The sequence below is a fragment of the Sceloporus occidentalis genome, unplaced genomic scaffold (genome assembly GCF_023333645.1).
Source record: "Sceloporus occidentalis isolate IW3139 unplaced genomic scaffold, rSceOcc1.0.p SCAF_5, whole genome shotgun sequence".
Taxonomy (NCBI): domain Eukaryota; kingdom Metazoa; phylum Chordata; class Lepidosauria; order Squamata; family Phrynosomatidae; genus Sceloporus; species Sceloporus occidentalis.
This window is the reverse complement of record NW_028316985.1, coordinates 83,665,355-83,686,922: the sequence shown is the minus strand read 5'-3', so window position 1 is coordinate 83,686,922 and position 21,568 is coordinate 83,665,355. Positions and strand designations below refer to the sequence as shown.

The 21,568-nt window shown below is 40.4% G+C and overlaps 2 protein-coding genes across 6 annotated transcripts in view; both read right to left on the bottom strand.

The window, feature by feature from the left end:
• The window catches only part of LOC149312409 (prestin-like), a 46,991-nt gene extending 39,682 nt beyond the window's left edge, over window positions 1-7,309 (bottom strand). The window contains exon 1 of one of the 3 annotated variants that reach the window (XM_089524582.1): window positions 7,291-7,309. The gene's annotated coding sequence lies outside the window, so the exon portion shown is untranslated. Of the gene's footprint in view, window positions 1-5,592; window positions 5,873-7,120; window positions 7,238-7,290 lie in introns of those variants that run through there. The other 2 variants (XM_089524580.1, XM_089524581.1) reach the window with 2 other exon arrangements.
• A 7,237-nt stretch (window positions 7,310-14,546) lies between these two features.
• RELN (reelin) overlaps window positions 14,547-21,568 on the bottom strand; it is a 354,155-nt gene continuing 347,133 nt past the window's right edge. For 2 of the 3 annotated variants that reach the window (XM_089524577.1, XM_089524578.1), the window contains one exon: window positions 14,547-15,670. In XM_089524577.1, the coding sequence (XP_089380703.1) occupies window positions 15,574-15,670 (97 nt within the window). In that variant the 3' untranslated portion in view covers window positions 14,547-15,573. The remainder of the gene's footprint in view (window positions 15,671-21,568) is intronic. The other variant, XM_089524576.1, reaches the window with a different exon arrangement.

Sequence of the window (21,568 nt, the reverse complement as noted above, 5' to 3'; positions counted from 1 at the left end):
GCATTATAGCCTTTTGCAACCCAAGCTCTATGATAAACCCAAATCAGATACAAGATGACAGGTTTTTGTAGCCCATTCTGGTCCCATTTCCTCATATGTCAAAACCAGAGGCGATACCAACTGGAAAATAATCTTGAGCTATAAAAATATGGCTAATTTCTGAGCCAGGATTTTAACTGAGCAGCATGCAGACTGTGTGGTAGATATTAGACAGAAGCAATAGCAGTACCCTGATTGTTCTTCACAGCTTGCGGCCATTCCCCTCTATTTGAGATTTGTGTACCATACAGCCTGTCATGAGAGCCAGCATGGTGTAGTTAGTGGTTTGGGTGTTGGGACTATGACTGGAAGCCACGGTTCAAATCCCCACTTGAACTGACTGACCTTGGGTAAGTCACATCCTCTCATCTTCAGAAGATAGCAAGGGCAAACCCCCTCTGAAGAAAATTGCCAAGAAAACCCTGTGATAGGTTAGCCTTAGGGTTGCCATAAATAATAAAAAAAAATGACTTTGAGTCACACAGCAACAACACAACCAGCCTGTCCTAATTCCCCAAATGCCCTGTCTGCCTCAGATATGGTGGAGGACGCTATTTCATTCTATAACCTAAATGCCCCACATATTAGAAACACTCAATATACATTCCAGTCAGTCAAGAAAGAGTATACCAGGGATTGCAGTAACCACAGAGGCACTGCAGAAATTTCCCATGGAAGCAAAGCGATGCTCAAAATTCAACAAAAAAGATTTTTATCATATAAAGAGCAAGAAATTCCAGATATCCAAGTTGGGTGCAAAAAAGAAAGAGGCACTAGTAGATCATATTGCAAAGATATGTTGGATAATGGAACACAACAAAGGATTTCAACAGAAAATCAATGTGTTCTTTATAGATTATAGCAAATTGTGTAGATCATGAAAGGCTATGGATCACTCTTAAACAAATGGGTCTGCCTCAACATTAGATCGTCTTGATGCACAACTTTTACTCAGGACAAAAAGCCACCATCAAGACATAATATGGAGAAACATAATGGCTTTCAAGTTGCAATGAGATCAGGCAAGGCTACATTTTATCACCCTATTTGTTTAAGTTATATTCTGGCATATTATGTAAACCTGGAATAGACTGAGAGGAATAAGGCATGAAAACTGAAGGAAGGAACATCAACAATTTAAGATCTGCAGATAATACCATACTACTAGGAGAAAATGACCACCATCATCTATATGCCACATTTCTCCTGGAAAGAAACCCAAGATGGCTCATAGATAAAAATGTTTGAAATACAATAAAAAATTAAGAACACTTAAAATCATCTTGCTAAAACAGCATAAATTCACACAAAACATTCAAAAGATAGAAACATAAATAGAGGAAACACCCCTATAAAAGCCTTCCTGACAACGATTACATATTTAAAGCTTGCTTGAATAAACATGCCTTTGCCTGTTGATGAAAGAAAAGCCAACCAAAGCCCCATAGAAGGGCACTCAAGAGTGGGAGCAGCCACTGAGAAGGCTCTCTCTTGTGTCTGCACCAAGTGAGCCTGTGCAGGCAATAGGACTGACAGAAAGCCTCCCCCTGTGGATCTTAGGATCCTTGCAGGTTTGTGTGGGGATATATGATCTATTGAATAAAATCAATGAAGAAGGTACAAAAGGCAGGGTTACAGCTGAATATTAAGAAAACAAAATAAGGACCACAGGCAATTTGCATAACTTTAAAGTAGACAATGAAGATACTGAAATAAAGATTTTCTGTACCTAGGTTCATTCATTAATTAGAATGGAGACTGCAGTCAAGAAATCAAAAGACTAAGACTTGGAAATGCAGCTATGAAGACAGTAGACAAAATCAAGTGTAAAGTTATCTCACTAAATATCAAAATCAGGATTGTTCATGCCATTGTATTTCTAATTTCTATATATGGTTGTGAGAGCTGGACAGTGAAAAAGGTTGAAAGGAAGAAAATCTATTCATTTGAAATGAGGTGTAACTCATTTCAAATGTGGTGCTGGAAAAAAAGTTCTGCAGACATTGTGGACAGTCAAAGAGACAAATAAATAAGCCCCAGAGCAAATCAAGCCTGAGCTTTCCGGAGAAACCAAGGTCCAAACACAGTGCAGAAATAACCCAGTGTAAGACTGCTTTACCTGCCCTGGCCCAGTGCTAGGGAATCCTGGGAATTGTAATTTATTGTGGCACCAGAGCTCACGGACAGAGAAGGCTAGATGTCTCACAAAACTACAGTTCTTCAAATTCCCTAGCATTGTGCCAGGGCAGTTAAAGCAGTCTCAAACTGGACTATTTCTGCAGTGTGTTTTGGACCCAAGATGACAAAACTGAGACTATCATACTATGGATATATTATGTGAAGACATGACTAATTAGAAAAGATAATAGTTTTGGAAAGCAAGAGGAAAAGAGAAAGACCACATCACAGGTGGATAGATTCAACCAAGGATGCCATGTTTCTTAGTTTGCAAGGCATCAGGCAGAGCTGTTGGTAACAGAGTGACTCTTATTCATATGGGTCGCCATAAGTCAAAACTGATTTGACAGCAATTGACAAAAACAACAAAGCTAAATGGTAGTCGCATCAGCTTCTATAGGTGAAATGGGGAAGGCCATATTGCCCTTTACCTCAAGCAGCAACATGTCCTGTGCCAGCTCTGTCACAAGACACTTTAGGTCATTGATATTCCAGGAAGCACTCTATCAATGAACTCACATTTCATGTGTAAATTCATATCTAAATTCAACATATGTTCAAGTACAGAGTTGTATTTTGGTGAAATGTGTTTGTCCCTGGGTGTCCCATTACGCTCCACAGTGCTTATATTTGTTCTAAACAAAGGAACGGTTTAAAAGGTCACTAATGCCCATTTATGGATCACATGATTCTTACATGACAAGTTGATTAAACACTGCAATAATCTGAGAAGCACTGCAAAGCAGTAAGCTTTTCCACAGTTCATTTAGGTAAGTGATGGCGCCAGTTCTCAGCATAAATGGCTTGTAGGCTCCCCTGTGAGAGAAGTGTGACAGGTTTAATATTTTTCTCCATTGTTCTGACATTTCTGGAACACCAAAGGCCATTCCATGGTGTTCTTCATGCTGATACTGGCTTGAAGACTAACCTGACCAACCCATTTAGCTTGGCAAGTTCATAAAGCAAATGAAGCTTTTAATCAAGCTGACATCCCAGAGTCAATACTTGCTATGTTCACTGATGGGATCACACGGAGGTTATCTAGGTACTTGCCAATAACAAGATGGGAAGAAACACATGGGTCAGTGCTTCTTGTGCAAGTTAACAGATTTATTCCCCTGGAATAAAATTGCAGATATACTTCACTTCACACTCTAAAGTGTGCACCGTGTCCACTATCTTTATCAGCTGCTAGAGCAATGGGTCTGCATCTTCCCTCCGATTTCAGAATAATGCAATCAATATTGCACAAAGCATCTATCACCCTTTTCTTAGAGGTTGAGACAAGAGGTCCTTCTGAACAATCTTGAAGGTTTTGGGATTTCTGTTATTGTCAACGATAGTACAGCGTATATCAATGAATACAGGTGTATCTTTACTCTCTTTTCCATGGCATTACGCCACAGCCCAAAATATTGGGGTATGGAGGGAAGGCCAGTGCAAGTCCTTGATGTGTTTATTGTACTAAATCTGTTGGCCTTGTTAGCACTGTGACAACCATGCTCCGTAACAGCAGCTTACATGACTAATCTTTCCCCTTTATAATCATTCTGCTATCAACACCAATGTCCCAGTAAACTCTCAACTGTTTGTTCAACTGAACAGAGTTGTTCACGTATCCACTACCTAAAGGAATGCTTATCTGTTTTATATGCAGGATAGCTAAGATGGCTGTTATCATTTCTAAATGGCCAATTTTGTGGCAGCTCAATTTCACTTTTCATATTTGTATGGCTTTTTTGATAGAATACACTTCGATATTCTTAGTGCTCTTCACCAATAAGTGCGTGTTTTTGGCTGGATTATCTGTGTTCTCAAAATTGTCCCTTAAACTAGTTTTACTTTACTGATGAGAACTCTCCACACAGAAATTTTCCTGCTGTGAGCACATAGTTCAATACAAGGATGAACAACATGGAGCCCTCTAGAAGTTGGACTGCAAGTCCCATTGCCCCCAGCTAGCAGCTCCAGTGATTTTTCAACAACACACGAAGGGTCTAAATTTCCAATCTCCTTTAAAGCCTTAAAATCAAGGACGCTCAATGGGTAAAAGTTTTTCTGCACTCAAAACACGTACCCATCCAGCCAAATCTGGTTAAGTAAACTTCCCACTGTGTGCGTAGGCTGCCCTTGGACAGAAGCTGCCATTAACATTTAAAAATATCTAACAGGTTTCACTTTTATGTTGAGAACTGATTTCAACCTCCCTCCCTCCATATTTTGAAAATACTCTATTATGTTACCAAAACTGAAGGGCACAACCTTTTTCTTTCTCTTGCCATTATTCTTTAACGATAGGTTTTAAGAAAATTACATTAAAGTTGCAACAAGTGGAGTTCCCCCCTCAATGGTTCCAATTGGAGAGCCTTTTTCATTACACAAGATAGTGAAGTTGAACACTTTGGCCAGCCAGTCCTCAGGCTGTAAATCTTGTCTCTATAGTAAAGGATGATTAAGCAAAAGTGATACAAGAAGTGAATCAATTAGAAGAGGAAGTGAAGAGAACAATTACAGAGGATGAATCAGACGGAAGGGAAGAGGGCAGTGGTCAAGACAATTGCAGCAATGGATAGGATCAGGCAAGAATCCACAGTGGTGAGTTGAGGGCCTCTTGGCAGATGCCAAGGCAATAAGAAACGGGCATAACATTTACAACTTCTGGGTAAGAGGTATGATTACATCCAGACCACAGACAAATTTACTACGCTTGGTTCGGTTGTGATTGACAAACTGGGATGGGCAAGAACTCACTGTGAGTGTTTTACTCTAATCCCTACTTTTTCAAAATGAAGTCTCATCCTTGAGTTTTGTGAAACAGAACAATGACACACTATTGGCTGAAAGCTTTTTTCACGATTGCGGACAATTTCATGGCAATTTACCCACGGCAAGCCTCCAGTGTGATATTCTCCTGACAACAACTCTAGAGACCAGGGTTCAAACTCTTGCTTAGCCATGGTAAACCACTGGGGTGATCTTGGACAAATCACTCTCTCTCAGCATCAGAGCAAGACAATGGCAAACCACCTCCGAAGAAACTTGCCAAGAAAACACCATGGTAAGTTTGCCTTAGCATTGCCATAAGCCAGAAATGACCTGAAGGCACCCAACAACAAACACTAAGGGATGGTCCATGTTGGTCAGTCCCTGGAGAGTCTCCAGAAAGGAAATACAGTCATTTTAGACAATGAGCATAAATATGGTACTGGCCTCTGGCACTCTTGGGAGAAAAAATTGCTTGTCTGCCACATCTGAAATAGAAAACACCTTTGAGCACATGCAGAGTGTTTGCACTTATATATGCCAACTAACCCAAACCAAACTTATGTGCTAGAAGGGCAAAAGCTTCTAGTTCAGAGGACATTTCTCATGTACCTCCACTTGCAGAAAGGAAGTCCAGCTTGCTCTTCTGATTTTGCCAAGTGCGAAATGGAACCCCATTTTAACATATAACAACAGCATTGTTCGAGACAAGATCTTTTAAATAAATAAATATTAATATCAAAACAAAAAGTGGGAAGGGGGACCTCCCAAATGTCTATTAACTGCACACTCCACGCTCTATAATGACTGTGTGGCATAGTGGTTTGAGTATTGGACTACAAGTCTGGAGACCAGAGTTCGATTCCCAGCTCGGTCATGAAACCCACTGGGAGACCTCAGGCAAGTCACACTCTCTCAGCCTCAGAGGATGGCAATGGCAACCCCCCTCTGAAGAAATTGACAAGAAAACCCGCATGACAGTGTCACCATAAGTCAGAAATGACTTGAAAGCACACAACCACCACCACTTAACTAGGCATATCGCTCGCCAGACAGAGTGCCACATTTTTTCTCTCTTTCAGTCAGGGGTTGCCACATTTTATTGTTTTAAAACCAGCCCTTTTCCTGTGGCTTTTAAAGGAAAGCCGAAGATAACCAAAATTAAGCAAAGGACGCTTTCACCACCACTTGAATTCTCAGGAATTCAAGGCATCCTCTCAGTTTCAATTTCCCTGCAACAAGATACCACCTTCCAAGACCTCCCAAATTTTTAAAGGAGAACCAAAGAAGTGGCGCGTAGTGGTGACAGCCTTGGGCTAGAGTTCGAATCCTGACTTGGCCATCCAAGGGGCCAGTCACATTCTCCCTTGGGCATCCTCCTCACACACCAATGGCTGTCTGCGTCTGTCTTTGCACTCCACCAAATGCATCTGAGGAAGCAGACTGAAGTCTACGAAAAGCTCATGCTGCCGACTTCTTTCTTTGAGTGTCAAAAGGTGCTAGAAGACCTCTCTACATACTGATTCTATAGACTAACACGGCTATATCTTTGAATTCTCCCTTGGGCAAGTCAACACTCTCTCAGCCTCAGAAAGAACTTGGAGGCATAGAATTACAACAAACAGCTAAGAATGGTTTTTTTTTTTTTTATTAAATAAATTATTCCCTTCTGTGGAGAAAGGGAAAGAGAAAATACAAATCCCCGCCACTGTGAGGGGAGGAAGCACTGAAGGAAACTGAGGCTGCATCCACACTGGAGAAATAACCCGGTTTGGCAGCGCTTTAACTCTTTGTCTGGCTCAGGGCTATGGAATTCGCTCCGCTCTGGGCCCACAACAATCTCCAACTCCCAGAATTCCATAGCCTTGAGCCAAAGAAAAGAGTTAAAGCGGTGCCAAATCGGGTTATTTCTCCAGCGTGGATGCAGCCTGAGGCGTTTTTGAGAGACATAGGCGCATTATGAGGCAGGGGAGGGGAGGGGGGGCCTCCCTCATCCTCATCCTCGTTTCCTATTGGTTGGGGTCTTTCTCCCCCCTCCCTCCTTCGCCCCCCCATAAAGAAAAGGCTCAAGGGTTTGGCGCGCGGGGCAGCCGTTGCTCAGGTGCGCATGCGCACGTGCCTCTATCCACGCGCCGCTCACCTCCTCAGACCTCCTCAGTCCTCCTCGCTTCGCTTTGCTCCCAAGCCCAGTAGCTGCCTCCGTTAAACAGTAACCCCAGGGAACTCTCCGCCCTTGGCCAGGTTATTCCCCGCCTCCTCCTCCCAGATACCCGGCATATTGCAAAGAAAGACGGAGGCAGCAGCAGCTACCCTATTAAAGGCTACGTTGCAGGCGCTGCTCCTGGGATTGGTAGTTTCCGCTTCAGTTCTGGGCTATAGACGGAGGAGGAGAGGAGGACTACAAGCCCCAGCATGCAACGGGGCGCCTCGTTCTGAGGCAAGGAACGCCCTCAAATAATAAGTGTCGCCTACTCGCCTCGTTTGCCTCAGAGTAGAAACTGTGTTTGTGTGTCCTCCTGTCGATTTAGGGCGACCCCATGTGACTCTCACAGGGTTTTCTGAGGCGAGTTGGTTTCAAACAATTAAAAAAGTCTGTATGTGAAACCACACCAAATATACAGAGTGTAAAATATAATGTAAAACCACATAACATATACACAATATGAAACATAATGTAAAATCACACGATATGAAACATAATGTAAAATCACGCAAAATATACACAATGTAAAACATTATACAAAGTCACATTAAATAGACACAATTTAAAACAATGTAAAATCACATAAAATATACACAATATAAAACATAATGTAAAATCACATAAAACATACACAGTATGAAACAATGTAAAATCACATAAGTTGTCTCCAACTTATGGCAACCTTAAGGTGACCCTATGGTGGCGTTTTTTTGGAAAGGTATGTTCAAAGGGGGGTTTGCCATTGCCCCCTCTGAGGCTGAGAGAGTGTGACTTGCCTAAGGTCGCCCAGTGGGTTTCCATGGCTGAGCCAGGATTCAGCCCTGGTCTCCAGACTCCAACACTCAAACCACTACACCACACTGACTCTTAAATATCTTTGGGCTGACATGCATTCAAGGGAATTGTTTACAAATGAGTGTGCTTAGCTCTACTTCACACATTTTTATTAACACCTACTTGTGAAATGTATTATACATAAATAGTTCGCACTTACAACTGGAACATGTACAAAAACAATAACGTTTTAACAACATAGAACTGAAACCATGTACCAGGGAACGTGGAATGTCTTTGTTCCACATTTTGCATACATGTGATGGAAAGCTCCACAGCTTGCTACGTGACACTCAGTCATGCTTGAGCAATTGCTTAGTCCTTGGTGTCAGTAGTGCCGACACGTTTGTGGCCGGGTGGCTAATCCAGACAAGAGACAATGGAATCGATTGTAAAATATGATGTGAGCAAGGCAATTTGGTGCCAGAGGGGAAGAAGATATGCATCTGCTACTACTCCATTCCACCTAGAGCAGCCAAAGGGGCTAACAATTTGATATCACTACCGTGCTGGAGACAAGATTGCATTCTGCATCTCTTTGGAAAAGCAATTTATCTTAGAAGATGTAGGGAATGTTGCCTGAAACATACTGGTTCATCTTCTCATAGAAAGTCACATCCCTTGGTCTTCCCCCATCACATCAACCAGCATTAGCTACATAAGATCTAACAGTGTCTGATGGCCAAACTGCCCATTGACTCAATGAGAGTTCACTGACTCTTGGCAACTTTGGCAGGTTTGCTGGGAGGGGCATAATCTGCACCCCCCCCCCCCAAAAGAAGGCTGCCTTGTCCTAAAATCAGTTGCTGATATTTCCTACCCTCTTCTCCCTATGGATCGAGGTTGGGAAAAATAATTAACAGAAAAACAACATCAGTTAAAATATACATACACATCGGTTTAAAAGAACAAATAAGATATACATAAATGAAAACAATATATGTTTAAAATTCATCATTTAAAGTTCATAATTTAAAAATCATCTGGATAAGCCTGCCAGAAGAGAGTGAGTGGTCTTTAATACTCTTTTAAACTCAGCCTATTCAGCAGTCAAATCTCTTATGGCAGGTCATTTATAACTGGAAGAGATTTCTGGTTTGTTCTGGAATGATTTTTTTGTTTGTTTTGTTTTTTTGGTAAAGAAACAAGTTTGAGATCATGTTTATTTTATTTTTGCTAATTATCTTTATTCCACAAAATTTTCCAGCCATATTTACTGTTAAATATATCATATCGTTGTACAGTATATTACATTATCTACCAAGTCCGTTCTCTATCCACTTCTATTATCTCTGTTATTTCTGTGTCTTATTTCTTCTTCTCCTTTTCTTTCTCTCTTGTATTTTCCAGTCTTATCTTCTTACACTCTAAAATTTCTTCCATTTTTGACTTCCATTGTATCTTTTAATAATACAACCTATTTCCTTTTATATTTATGTCTACAACTTTTGTTTCCTCTCTTATACTGAAAAGTTGTTTTGAGGGGATATTTAAGGGCAAGGTGCCATTTTTGGAGTCTCTGAAGAGCAATAACTGATGGTTTGGGGGTTTTGGAGGAGGCAAAAATCAGAATATTGGGAAAGGGAATCCTGGCAGGTCTGTGGAGGCTGCAGAAAAACCCATGGGTGCCTTACCTCTGCCACGGACAAAAGGAAAAATAACATTCTGTAAGTTACATGAATTTTATCACTACCAATGAAATTGAAAGACTGGTATGGTGTAGGAGTCTCCTTCTTTGGAGGTCTTTAAGCAGAGGCTGAATGGCCATCTGTCGGGGATGCTTTGATTGAGAGTTCCTGCATAGCAGGGGGTTGGACTGGATGGCCCTTGCAGTCTCTTCCAACTCTATGATTCTATGTAGGGAAAGTTAAACATTTTCACTTGGTATGCAAAGATTGAAATAGATTTTAAAAAATTCTAACAGTGATCTCTAGAGTTTCTATAAATAAGGCAAAGGAATAAAAGTTATATTGATTCTTTTTTGTGATTTTGTCCAGAGGAATATCTCTCAGAGAAGGCATCATTACCTCGATCCTGTACCACTTTTAACAAGTTAATTGGCAGCCAGTGTTCTGATTCTAAGCGAGTATTCTGACTGATTCTCTTCAGTATCTCCTATCTCTGAAATTGTAATAAGAACAAATAATATTTTTTTGAAAAAATGTCCAAAAAGCTGGTCCAAAATAATGAAAAGTGTTAAGAGTTCAAGCTGACTCAAACTTATTTATATGAAAGAGTGCCAAAAAATTCTCAGCACAACCAAGAAGTGAATGACCTAGCGCTATGAAACTTACGTGCTTTTCCACATATCCACCCTGAAGTTCAACGCACTTGGCACATCATTTCTCAAGTTTCTTTAACCCTTCAAAAAAAAAAAAAAAAGCCTGGTCACTGCTGCTTCTATCCCCTCTGAATCATTTGAAAATTTCCTCCCTTTCAAACTCTTAAGGTTTAGAAACAGAAACTAGTCAGATGGAACAAGCTCTGATGAGCAGAGTGGATGGTTTATGCACTCAAACCCCAAATGTTTCAAAATACCTATTGTCTTGGATCATAACGTTGTAACCATGTTTCATCAGCAGTGATGAGTTGTTCAAAAAATTGTGACTAGATTGCTCAGAATACTGCAAAATCAACTTGGAGGTATCCACGCGATTTCGTTTCTGGTCAGTATTCAAACATTTTGGCACCTATTTGACTGACAACTTCTGCATAGCCAACTGCTCATGAATTATAAACCCAGTGCTTCCATGGGATATCTCTAGTGTCTCAGTTTTAGCTGAGATTCACCAATCTGCCAAAATCAGGTTATGAATACACTCAACAATTTCAGGAGTTACCACTGTTGAGGCCTCCCAGACCTTGCTGTATCTTCAGTCTCAAAATATCCATGCTGGAAGTTGGTACTCTACTTCTTCACAGTTGAGTATGATGGGTCACACCATGTTTGCATCATACACTCATAGATTTTCTTTGGCGTTTTCTTCTGCAGGAACAGGAACTTTATACTGGCCCAGAGTTTAGTGCCTGAAAATTCCATACTTTTTGTTGACGTGGTTTTGCCAATGATCTGAAAAAATTCAGAAATTAGAGATACGATTCTGCAAATTAGCAATTTAGAATACAAAAGAACATTCCTTTTAAGCTACAACTGACAAAATTACACTCAGATTTTTGGGAAGTGTGTTGGGCTGAGAACCTTTCAGCAACCCTTTGTATTAGCCACACTAGGTATTACTATGCAGACCATAAATCGTGGACATTGTTCACTGTGAATGTGTTCAGGAGTTCTAGGAAGTAATTTATAAAGCCAAACAAACTGCAACCTAGGTTACCACAGAGCATTACTGTGGCTTTGTTAACCTGTCAGTATGGAAATAACAGATCCTGTTTACTTTTCAGAAGTTACAGTATTCTTCTTTTATACTCTTAAATCTTGACAGAAAAATGAAGGATGACCTTATCAGATCCTAATATCAAAAGCCTTATGTCAGTCAGGCAATGATAGGAGCCTAAACCCCAAATCAAGGAAATACATCATGAAAGTAAAGCAAATGCTAAACATGATTCTTTTTAAAATTGTGAAACTGTGTGATTCCCTGGATCCATTTTGCCTTTTCGATCATTACTGTTTCATCATGCTACAGCAGAGGTGGGCAACTATGGCTCTACAGTTATGCTCAGTAGTGACAAGATAAAGGGAGATGGGCTGAGCTCCTGTAAAAAGACTTTGTAGAAAGGACGTTCTTTGTCAAAGGCTTTGTTAAAGGAGGTATGCCTGTAATTTTGTCATCATAGGTTGGATTTATAAGTTGAATTTACACAGTGACATAAATGTACTCTTCTGGACATGCAGTTTCCTATTCTTTGAGCATATACTACATGAAGACCCTACTGAATATAAGCCACTATAAGTCCTGGTTTTGGGGGGAAAAGCTGGGGTGTAAATAAATTTAAGAATAAAAACAAGTGCAGAAACAGTGGAAGGAATACACACAGATGAAAAATCATCATCATCATCATCATCATCATCATCATCATCATCATCATCATCAATCTTTATCACCACCACCAGATCCACACAAAAAAGTGGTGTGGGGTAGATGGTTTAAAAATATTCTCTCTCACAGACATATATGATGGTTTGAATCCGGAGTAAAACATCTTCATTCTTGTTTTAATCAGTGTGTCTATAAAACAAAGAAACCCAGTAGGATCAAGGTTGTCCTATGGCTCTCTGCTCTCCTAGGCTTTCCTGCTGACAGTGAATCACCAAAAAACAAAACAAAGAAACCCATTTCAGGCAGAAACAGAAATAAATAGGTTTTTTGTGGATGCCCAATTAATATGCTAATACTGTACCTGGACCCCAGAGGGTCTGGTTGGACTTTAAGATGAATTGGATCAGGGCCATATCTGTTAGGGACATCCTCCCTTGATGTTCTGTCTGCTCCACTTGAGAGGGAAGGGATGGTGCTTTGCATTAGCCACTTACGGTGACGTTCCTCCTTGTATGATCCAGGCAAAACTCTTCCTTTGCCATAGCTTTGCTTTGCCAGGTGATCCTGCACGGTTCAGCTGTCTGCTCTTCTCTAGGTTCCCAATGCATGTCTATCAGCAGAAGTGGAAACTGGAGCAGCTTGCTGGATTGTCCTGTGCAAGGCATGGGAAAACCTCTACTTACCGTAAATTTACTGATAAGAACACCCAGGGCAGGAACAATATGAAAAAGGAAGAAGGATTTTTCCTTTTGTTTCTTGCACAGGAGCAGGAGTCTAGTATTCATGTAGTAGTTTTCCCTACATCTGGAATTGTTTTTTCTTACAGCACAGTAATAGGATTCTAGCCTTTCCCAGTTGGTCTCTGTAATTTATGCATTTATGGGTCCTAGTAACAAAAGACACTGAAGACATTGAAGAAAATACACCACAGTTATCCTAGTAAAGAGTTTTTTTTGTGAGTCTTATGACTGACTTTCATTGTCTTGGACTTTCTCTTTGATTTTGAAATAAAGTTCTAAATCCCTGTTGTTTTTTAACAAGATGAGTATAGCTGTTCTTAACAGTTAAAATTTGCCTTCTGTTGCTTGCCAGAAAGCATATTCTCCTTCTTCTGGAAAAAAATGTATGTGTATTTCCATTTTTAAATATTCTGTGGTTTTTTATATTTTTCTAATTATAACATCATTGCAAAGGAAACTTGCAAACATATACAAACCCTGGCTCGTAGAATAAACTCAGCCAATTTCCTAGTTTGTTGAGCCAAGTTACAATTTATCAGCAGATAAGATTATCATGTTTTACAGCACCTTTATTTTTTTACAGTACTGCCTCCATGGGTAACATTACACTCTAGGAGCCAGCAGTATCACAGATATCACTTTTATTGACCCTGGAGGAGGAAGAAGAAAGACCACAAAGGTGTTGAGCAGACGATATGCGCACAGCACCTTGGCTGTTATATTAACTGTGAAACATAAAATCCTCTGAAAGCTGGGACAAAACTCAACACAGCTCTTGCTCTGGAAACTTGGAAACATTATAAGCTGGAGACAGCTTGTGCTGTAGCTCTACCTCTGAGTTTGTGCTCTGGCTTGTGATATAAAACCAGTGCAATTTCTGAGTCAGACCATTCACCACAAGCAGAATGGCATGGTACAAACTGAGCAAATAACCTGCTCCTCTCCCAGATTCTGCGCCTGGCTTGTTTACCACCTCTTCTGAGAGGTGTATATACAGAGAGCCTGGTGGAGAGTGGTTGGTTTTGTGCCAGCACATGACTTTGCACCCTGGTGCAATTACAAACAGAATCTTCCTCATGTGAGGTATTTGTGTTTGTGAACAGCCACTCCCAGATCACCATGTTTACGCTTGGAGCTAGCTAGATTGGCACTATGACGGGTTACAGACTGCCATTAGGGACGTCCTGAGGACGTCCCAGTTTGAAAAAGGGGCGTCTCTTCCAGACGCCCCTAACCCTATCACGGACAGAGTCTGTGACAAATGGTGGCGGCCGCTCCACATGGTCGCCGCCATATTGACGTAGCGGACGCTGTGCGTCCTCACATCTCACCCCGGAAGTGACGCCGTGAGTGCGCGACTAGTGCCTCACGGTGTTTCTTCTGGGGCCCAAGAAGGAGCGCAATTTCCATGCTCCTTCCTCGGAGTGTCCAGGAGCTGCAGCTCCCGGACGCTGAAAGTGGAGGCGGAGCCAGACCGCCGCAATCCGGCGGTCTGTAACATGCCATAGTTTCTGAACAGGCTCTAGTATTATCTTTCAGTCGGAGAAAATGTCACACCAGAAGCAATCCTCAAATGCATTTAATCCCAACATGGATCTAATGTTAACACTACAACATTGCATTTTGAAAAACGTGAACCGATCTACTTGTCGTAGGTGTAAAAATCAGTCTCACAGCAGATTCACTGTAAAAGCTATTGGTCATAAATATGTGTAAGGCACGGTTATAACTGTTCATCACTCCCCACAATAAGCTCTGAAAAAAATGACACGTGAATAATTTGTTGACATTATCTTTATTGAAGCATGGAATTTTAGCTCAGTTCACTGTAGAGCAAAACTTCTTTTATTCATGAGAATAGACAGTTTAGGGCTGTCCAGGTCACTGTTATGTTGCAGTTGTTAGGTACAACATTATAGGTACAACATGACCCGCAATAGAAACAAACCACAAATAAACACGAATAAACATTCACTGTTTACAAATCACTCCATTACTACAGAGACCAAATGGCAGTTACTGTAAGTAAATTATCCACAGAAAATTGTTTTAGTTTTGGACAAGGAAACAGGAGTTTCTGTCTGGAGAGGAGAAGGCTGATCCACCACAGCTTAGTAGAAAATGTTTAAATGTCAAGCATTTTTCTTGCCCACAAAACAACAATAACCAACAGACATATCAAAGAGTAAGAACAAATGAACATCTATGCCTTGCACAATGACTTCTGCAGCTATTTATTTTAAATTAGGCATTTGTTTGCTTTATGTGTAAATAGCCCAAAAAACCAGCAGCAAATTGTTATAGCAAGTCAATACAGTGCCAACATGTCAAGTTGTAGAAGAGAATACAAAGAGGACGAACAATGATAACTTAATCATATAAAATATGATACAGAGCTGAAATACAGTGTATTTAAATATCTATGTGACAAAGAATGTTAAATATTGTACTTAATATTGTAGTTTCTGACATAAAATATGAAAAGTCTTTTGTGCTTAAATGTATGCACGTTTGTTTTTCTTAAAAACAGAGTCAGTTGCTTACTTCCAATACTGCCACTGTAATTGGTATTACAACAGATCACAATTTTTCACAGACACATCAACATTAAAAACATTTACCTATGAGAAAATAAGTCACTTCTCATTAGATCACAGTGTGAAAAAAGTAGTGTAATGCTCTGTCTTGATGGAGGCTTTCAAAATTTTCATCAAGAAAGAAGTCCTGATAAACTAGACCGCAATGCTAGATTGAAAAGAATGGAAAGCGACACATCACAGATTGGGAAGGAAAAGGAAAAGAAATGTCTTGTTCTTCATGGGTATCGCCTAAGTGACCTTCGTCTTCTGTTGTAGAAATGCCTGAGCCCATGTTGTCGTGAAAAATTCATCATGTAATTTTGTTTGCGAGTGCTGTTCAGTGGAAAGAGGATAGGAGAGAACAATGTAAGGTCTTTAAGGTTAACATGTTGGAATAATCTGCAGCTTGTATTCTCCCACTGATATACATAATGCCTTAAATGACAATATACATTCGTACAAATTATATAAAACTCTTCATTAATCTGAATGAGGGGTTGTTTTCACAGGCAAAACCACAAGTACTCACTTTGCTTCCACTTCTGTAGGAACACATGACACAGAACCCGTTTCACTATGAAATCACTTCTTTTTAATACAAATTTAAAACTTCACTTTTTACTCTGCAGTTTTAGGAAAAACTGGAAGCTTTACATGTGTGGATTGGGGTGGAATCAGGGCAGGTGGGCTAACTGGTCAGTAGGACTAGTCTGGTAAGCTTGGTGTGTGTTGCCGTTTTTTAATGTTCAGGGAATGGTAACTGAAGGCTAGCAGGTCATCTGAAACTGAACCATATTCAGCATTTTATAAACTTTTAATAGACGCAGTTATTCCTCCATATTTGCAGGTGTTGGGGTGCCTGGCCACATGCATTCCCCTTAGCTCATTCACTCATTTGACAGCAAGGGAGGAAGAGGAAGGAGGTAGTCTGATCCACCATTAGCTCCGATACACTGTGTGTAAAGAATAAAGCTGCAATGGTGCACTTTACCCTGGTTTCTGCCAACCCCTCCCCAGCTGACCCCAGCCATGATTTCAATGGTGAGGGGGTCAATTGGTCTACGTTACTATCTCAGTGTTGCTTGACTTCCGAGAACTTTGTCAGCAGGGCTCTGCTGGGAATGAGGTGGCAGCAACCGAACGAAGAAGATGGGCAGCTTCTGACCTGTGTTTGTGTGTCAGGAGACATTAAATATTTTAAAAAATAAATCAACAGGAGACACTTAGACTTCCGCATTCACTGGGACCCGAAGTAGGGGAGAACAGGGTTGAATGAGGAGGGAACTAATCAGAGTGCAAGTTGGCAAGTTTGACAGGTAAACAATCAGGTTATTGCTTGATAGATTTTGGCTTGCTAGGAAGATTTTTTAAAAGCATCCCTTTTTTACCGATTTGAATTTGGGCATGGGAAATGTGTGGCAACCAGTATAACTGGAGTCCAGTTTATTACAAGTGGATGTGGTACTAACAAGGTCACTGCAGGGGCACTGCAGACTAGGAAAATGTGAAGTGAAGCTTAATTTTTTTTGTCAGTGTAGACAACTGCTTAGTAGCATTCCTGTTGCCACTTATGGTATGGAGCAATCTAGAGCCAGCTGGCCTTTTTTCAGTTCTGTTCGCATTGACAGAATGCCAGCAGTTTACTGTTTGTTCTAGTACTGATTTTGATTAGTCTTTGGTATGCATAGTTTGGATTGTACCAACTGTCTACAGTGCAGAGAATAATCAACCATTGTTTTATTTTCATTGCAATTGCACTGAAGACAGCAAGAGATTTACATAAATTAGCATTTTTATGTAGTGCTTAGGTCATACTTGAGATCTCTAGTAAACATATGCACATGGGTTGATTCACGCTGGAGGATAAATCAAGTTCCAAAAGTAATAATTAGACACTGAGAACTTAAAACAAATGCTGATTACTGGAATGAGCAAATATATAATGGATAAAGAACATAGAAAGAGGAAACTATTGATTTCCCACCCATTAATCTCATAATCCACTAAATTAGTTAATGAATTTCAGTTCTGTAGCCTTTTATTGTAATGGACCTTTGTCACTACTCTGTTTAAGCAGATAAAATCTTAAATCAGAGTTGGGGATGACCACAAAGATCTTAGATACTTCTTTCACAGTGATATTCTCCCATTTTAATTTTTAAAATTCCTGTTTGTTTTATTGCATAAATACAACTTTGTTTGACAGCTTAAAGCCGTGATGGCATTACATATGTAAAAATTAGCTCTCTGGTTATGCACCATCTTGTCCTCTAGATGGTACACAAACACTGCTGCACTGCTTTCTACCAGAGAGGTATATGATTGGGATTAGGGCTGATGTCTGTGATATCTCTGAAGTGTGGGTAAAACCTATGCTTAATGCTGCAGTCACCAATGATAGATAATCAGGTTACAATTGCTTCTCCAATGGTGCCCCAGAATGCAGTCTGTTACCTTATGCTATGGGCGGGAATATCAGTCATTGATGATAACAGTGGAGAATGAAGGGTTCCCAAAGATGCTATGTGAGTAAGATCTACATGTTCTATGGGTAGCTCTTTCATCCCCTGTCCCCCAACAGGAATCCTATCATGTGTGTTTTACAAAAAGACTGCATGTCCCAAGGAGCTCCTTGTGACCCACAGGTCTTCCCCTGTACATGGTTGTTTTAGCCACTATATTGGTAGGTATTAGTGCTGTTCCTAATCATAAAAATGAACACCTTATTGACTACCACACATAAGCAATCCAAATTGTCCTCAGTGAACAAATCAAATATATAAACCAGTTAATAATTCTCTAGTCACTCGACAATCTCGGGATTTGCTGGTGGCTGTATGAAGGGTGGACTGGCTTATAGTTATATCCATCCACTTGAAAAAACACTTGAAGATCGGAACACTTGTTTATGTTGACCAAAAAGAAAAAAAAAAAAAAGAAAAAAAAAAGACTGACATAGCTTTCCTCTAGCAAACACTTTTGAAAAATTGACTAGCCTGTCTGTGGGCTAAATTTTAAATGTAAATACCACAGAACAAAATAAAGGATTTTGGTATCATATGCTTTGCCATAGCAGTATATTCATGTTTAGGGCCGGATGCTGGCCCAATATTCTGGAAAGCTGCGTTTGGCCCCCAAAAGCCAAAACAATGTACATTAGCCCTACCAATCATAGGAGAGACTTATCCTCCATAGGGTGCTCAGCTTGTTAAGTGACGTAGAATAGTTTTTGCTACAGACTTTCAATGTAGGCATCTGCTTTGTAAAAAATAAAAATCTCGACTGCTTCCGAATCTCTTTAGGATGCAATGAACTGAAAATTATTCTGGCTGGAATTCAGAATGGGACTTTATGTCTGCGGAAAACAGAATTGAATAGCTCCCCCATGTTCATATTCAGTAAGAGGCTGCTATGATGATTCTACATAGGAGGGCTAGAGAAGTGATCAATGTACTTTGGGCACTATCAGTGTGCATTGGGACACTACCTAGGAAGTGCACAATGGGACATTCTAGCTGATACCCTAATACTAATTATCTCAGTTCATTAGGAGGGTTCCATTATGCCTCTGCTATGTAGCAGATGCATATAGTTAGGCAACGTAGACTGCTATACAGAATTGTGGCTTTTATTCTAGTGCGTGTGTGTAATTTCTAAATAATGTATATATTCAGAAAATGACCACTTGAGGCACATCATCATGATCAAGATCATGATCATCATCCATAATGAAATATAGATGCTTCTTCCCTAGACTGTCAAAAATAGTAAAGGTCTTGGCCTAGTTCTCAAGTGAGGCGATATACCTGATTCTAGAGTACACCTCATCAAAGTAGAAGTGGGGGCTCACTTGACATGTTCTTCTAAACAAGATTATCCCTCCTACAGAAAAACAGGTGCTAAGAAGAAGGGTTCTAGCCTAGTATTCTCCTTAATATATTGTATACAGAGGTAAAGCCAACTCCACCCCGATACGGAGGAACACTCTATTGTGTGAGTCCCCACTGCAGTCTAAAAAGATATACCGTAACATACAATGGTTACCACTTCAGTGTGTACTGTCACTGTATTTGCAATGCTGTTTCCTAGTGAATAGGAGGGAAATGCATGTATACTCAGTACTGAACTTATGACATTTGCAAGAGTTCCTCCCTTTTTCTAAACGGAGAGCCCTAAGTGACACTTATATACTTTTGTGGATGCAAAACATTTCAAACAACTCAAACAACTAGAGTTTCTAATGCATGCAAGAGCTCTCTCTATACATATCACAACAGACATTCACTGTAGTTATGCCCCGTTCTTCCTTTGGAAGGCTCAGCAATATTTTGTTTGGCTCCCAGGCACTCATTAGGTTTAGAACTAAAACAGCATCATGTAGCTTCCAGTCGTTCACTCAGCCCTGTATATTTTACACACATATATACTGCTTTTCTGTCCTAACTGTAATGAAATCAGTAAAAGTGGAAGAATGTTAGCCTGCAGGGAACTATCCTAGAGTTACATAAAATACATTACTTATATTTGGAACTATCATTTATCTAGAAAGTCTTTATAATGAGAACAACATTAGGGCATGGCATAGAAAAGTGACATTTTTATTCTGATAGCAGTTATTTTGTTAATAAGTCTGGACAGCTGCTCCTGCAAATATTAAGAAGGCATTTACACATAACTGATAGCCTTTAATAGTTCATCCAATAAACACTGTGTTTCATCTAAGGTTAAATTATGATACTGTTCTTTCAGGCATGAAGGCATTTCCCCCCTCATATGAAACACTTCCATTTGAGAGACATTCATCATCATGTGATCAATTGACATATTTTCAAATAGATGATTAAAACATAGCAGCAAGCCTCTTTTGGATCATATTTCACTTGGAAATCAATACAGCTCCACTGCTTAACAAGTGAGATTCATTGGCTGGTTCAAGAGACTGGTAATAAGAAGAGAAGAACAGAGTGTTTGGAAGGAATTGATGGACCACCCACTTATGAAAATTCCACTAGGAAATAAACTGGATGGCTGCAGCTCAGCCATTTAGGTTGCCTTTGTGTTGAAGAATGGGAACAGGAGGTGCTTTATTTTCTTTCCTATATTATCCACACAATGACTAGAAAGTGGGGCCATGCTTTCAGGCCTGTCACCATCCTTACCCTCTGGATGTTCACAGACTAGTTTGAACACGTGCAGAAAGGAAGCCGATATATGGGTAGATTCAGAAATCCTAATCACTTGGGATGTACCAAGCCACTGCCAACTTGTAGCTGTCTTGGGGACAAGGCAAATGGAGTGTTTGTCACGAGGCCTGAAACGTGATCCCTCTTCCTAGTCATCAAAGGGGCCTTGAGCTTTTTGAAGATGATATATGTTCCTCTACAAACTATACTCCCTGAGCAGTGGATAGTGAGCTTCGTACTATGATATCTGATGTGACTTCTTGTTGATTTTAAGAATTAAAAAATCGATCATGCAAAGCCAGGTTGAAGCCAGGGTTGCTTCTGAGCACTGATAGGTAAATTAGAAATCGTTGGGCATGCATGTCTTATGTTTGCCTTTTGGAAACTTCATGAACATTTAAATGAGGAAAGCACTTAAGAACACTTGAGTACAGTGAGCCCTTGGTATCCACAGGGCTTTGGTTCTAGAACTCCCTGCGGATTCCAAAAAAACACACACTGTATATTTAAGCCGTGGATGGTTGAATCCGTGGATACAGAGGGCCAACTGTATCTTGGTGTACTGAGTTGAGGGTTTGAATTTGCAAGACGCGGGGTGTCTTGGAGGGATCTCTTCCACAGGGCCACCATGAGCTGAAGGCAAAACTGGAAGGCATTTAACAACAACAACAACAACAAATTGCCACAAATGAAGTAAGGGAGGGACAGCAGAAGGAATGGTGCAAGGGGAGTATATTAGTAGGAAAAGTATGAAGGTGGGAAACAAAATGAGGCAGGAGTTTAAATTCTGGCAGAGGCGTCCTTGTGAGAAAGTGAGAAGCTGAGTGAGGCAGTTTAAATTCTGGCAGAGGCTTCCTTATGAGAGGGTGGGAAACAGGGGTTTAAATGTTGACAGCAGCTTTGTGATGTGAAGGTGACAAAAAGAGTGAGGAAAAGGTTTAAGTTCTGACTGTGGCCTTGTGGTGGGACTGACTTTCATGGAGGAGGAGGCGTTGGCTTGCCTGGGTCTTGTCTCAACCTCTACTTGTGCCTCGGTGCATAGCCATTG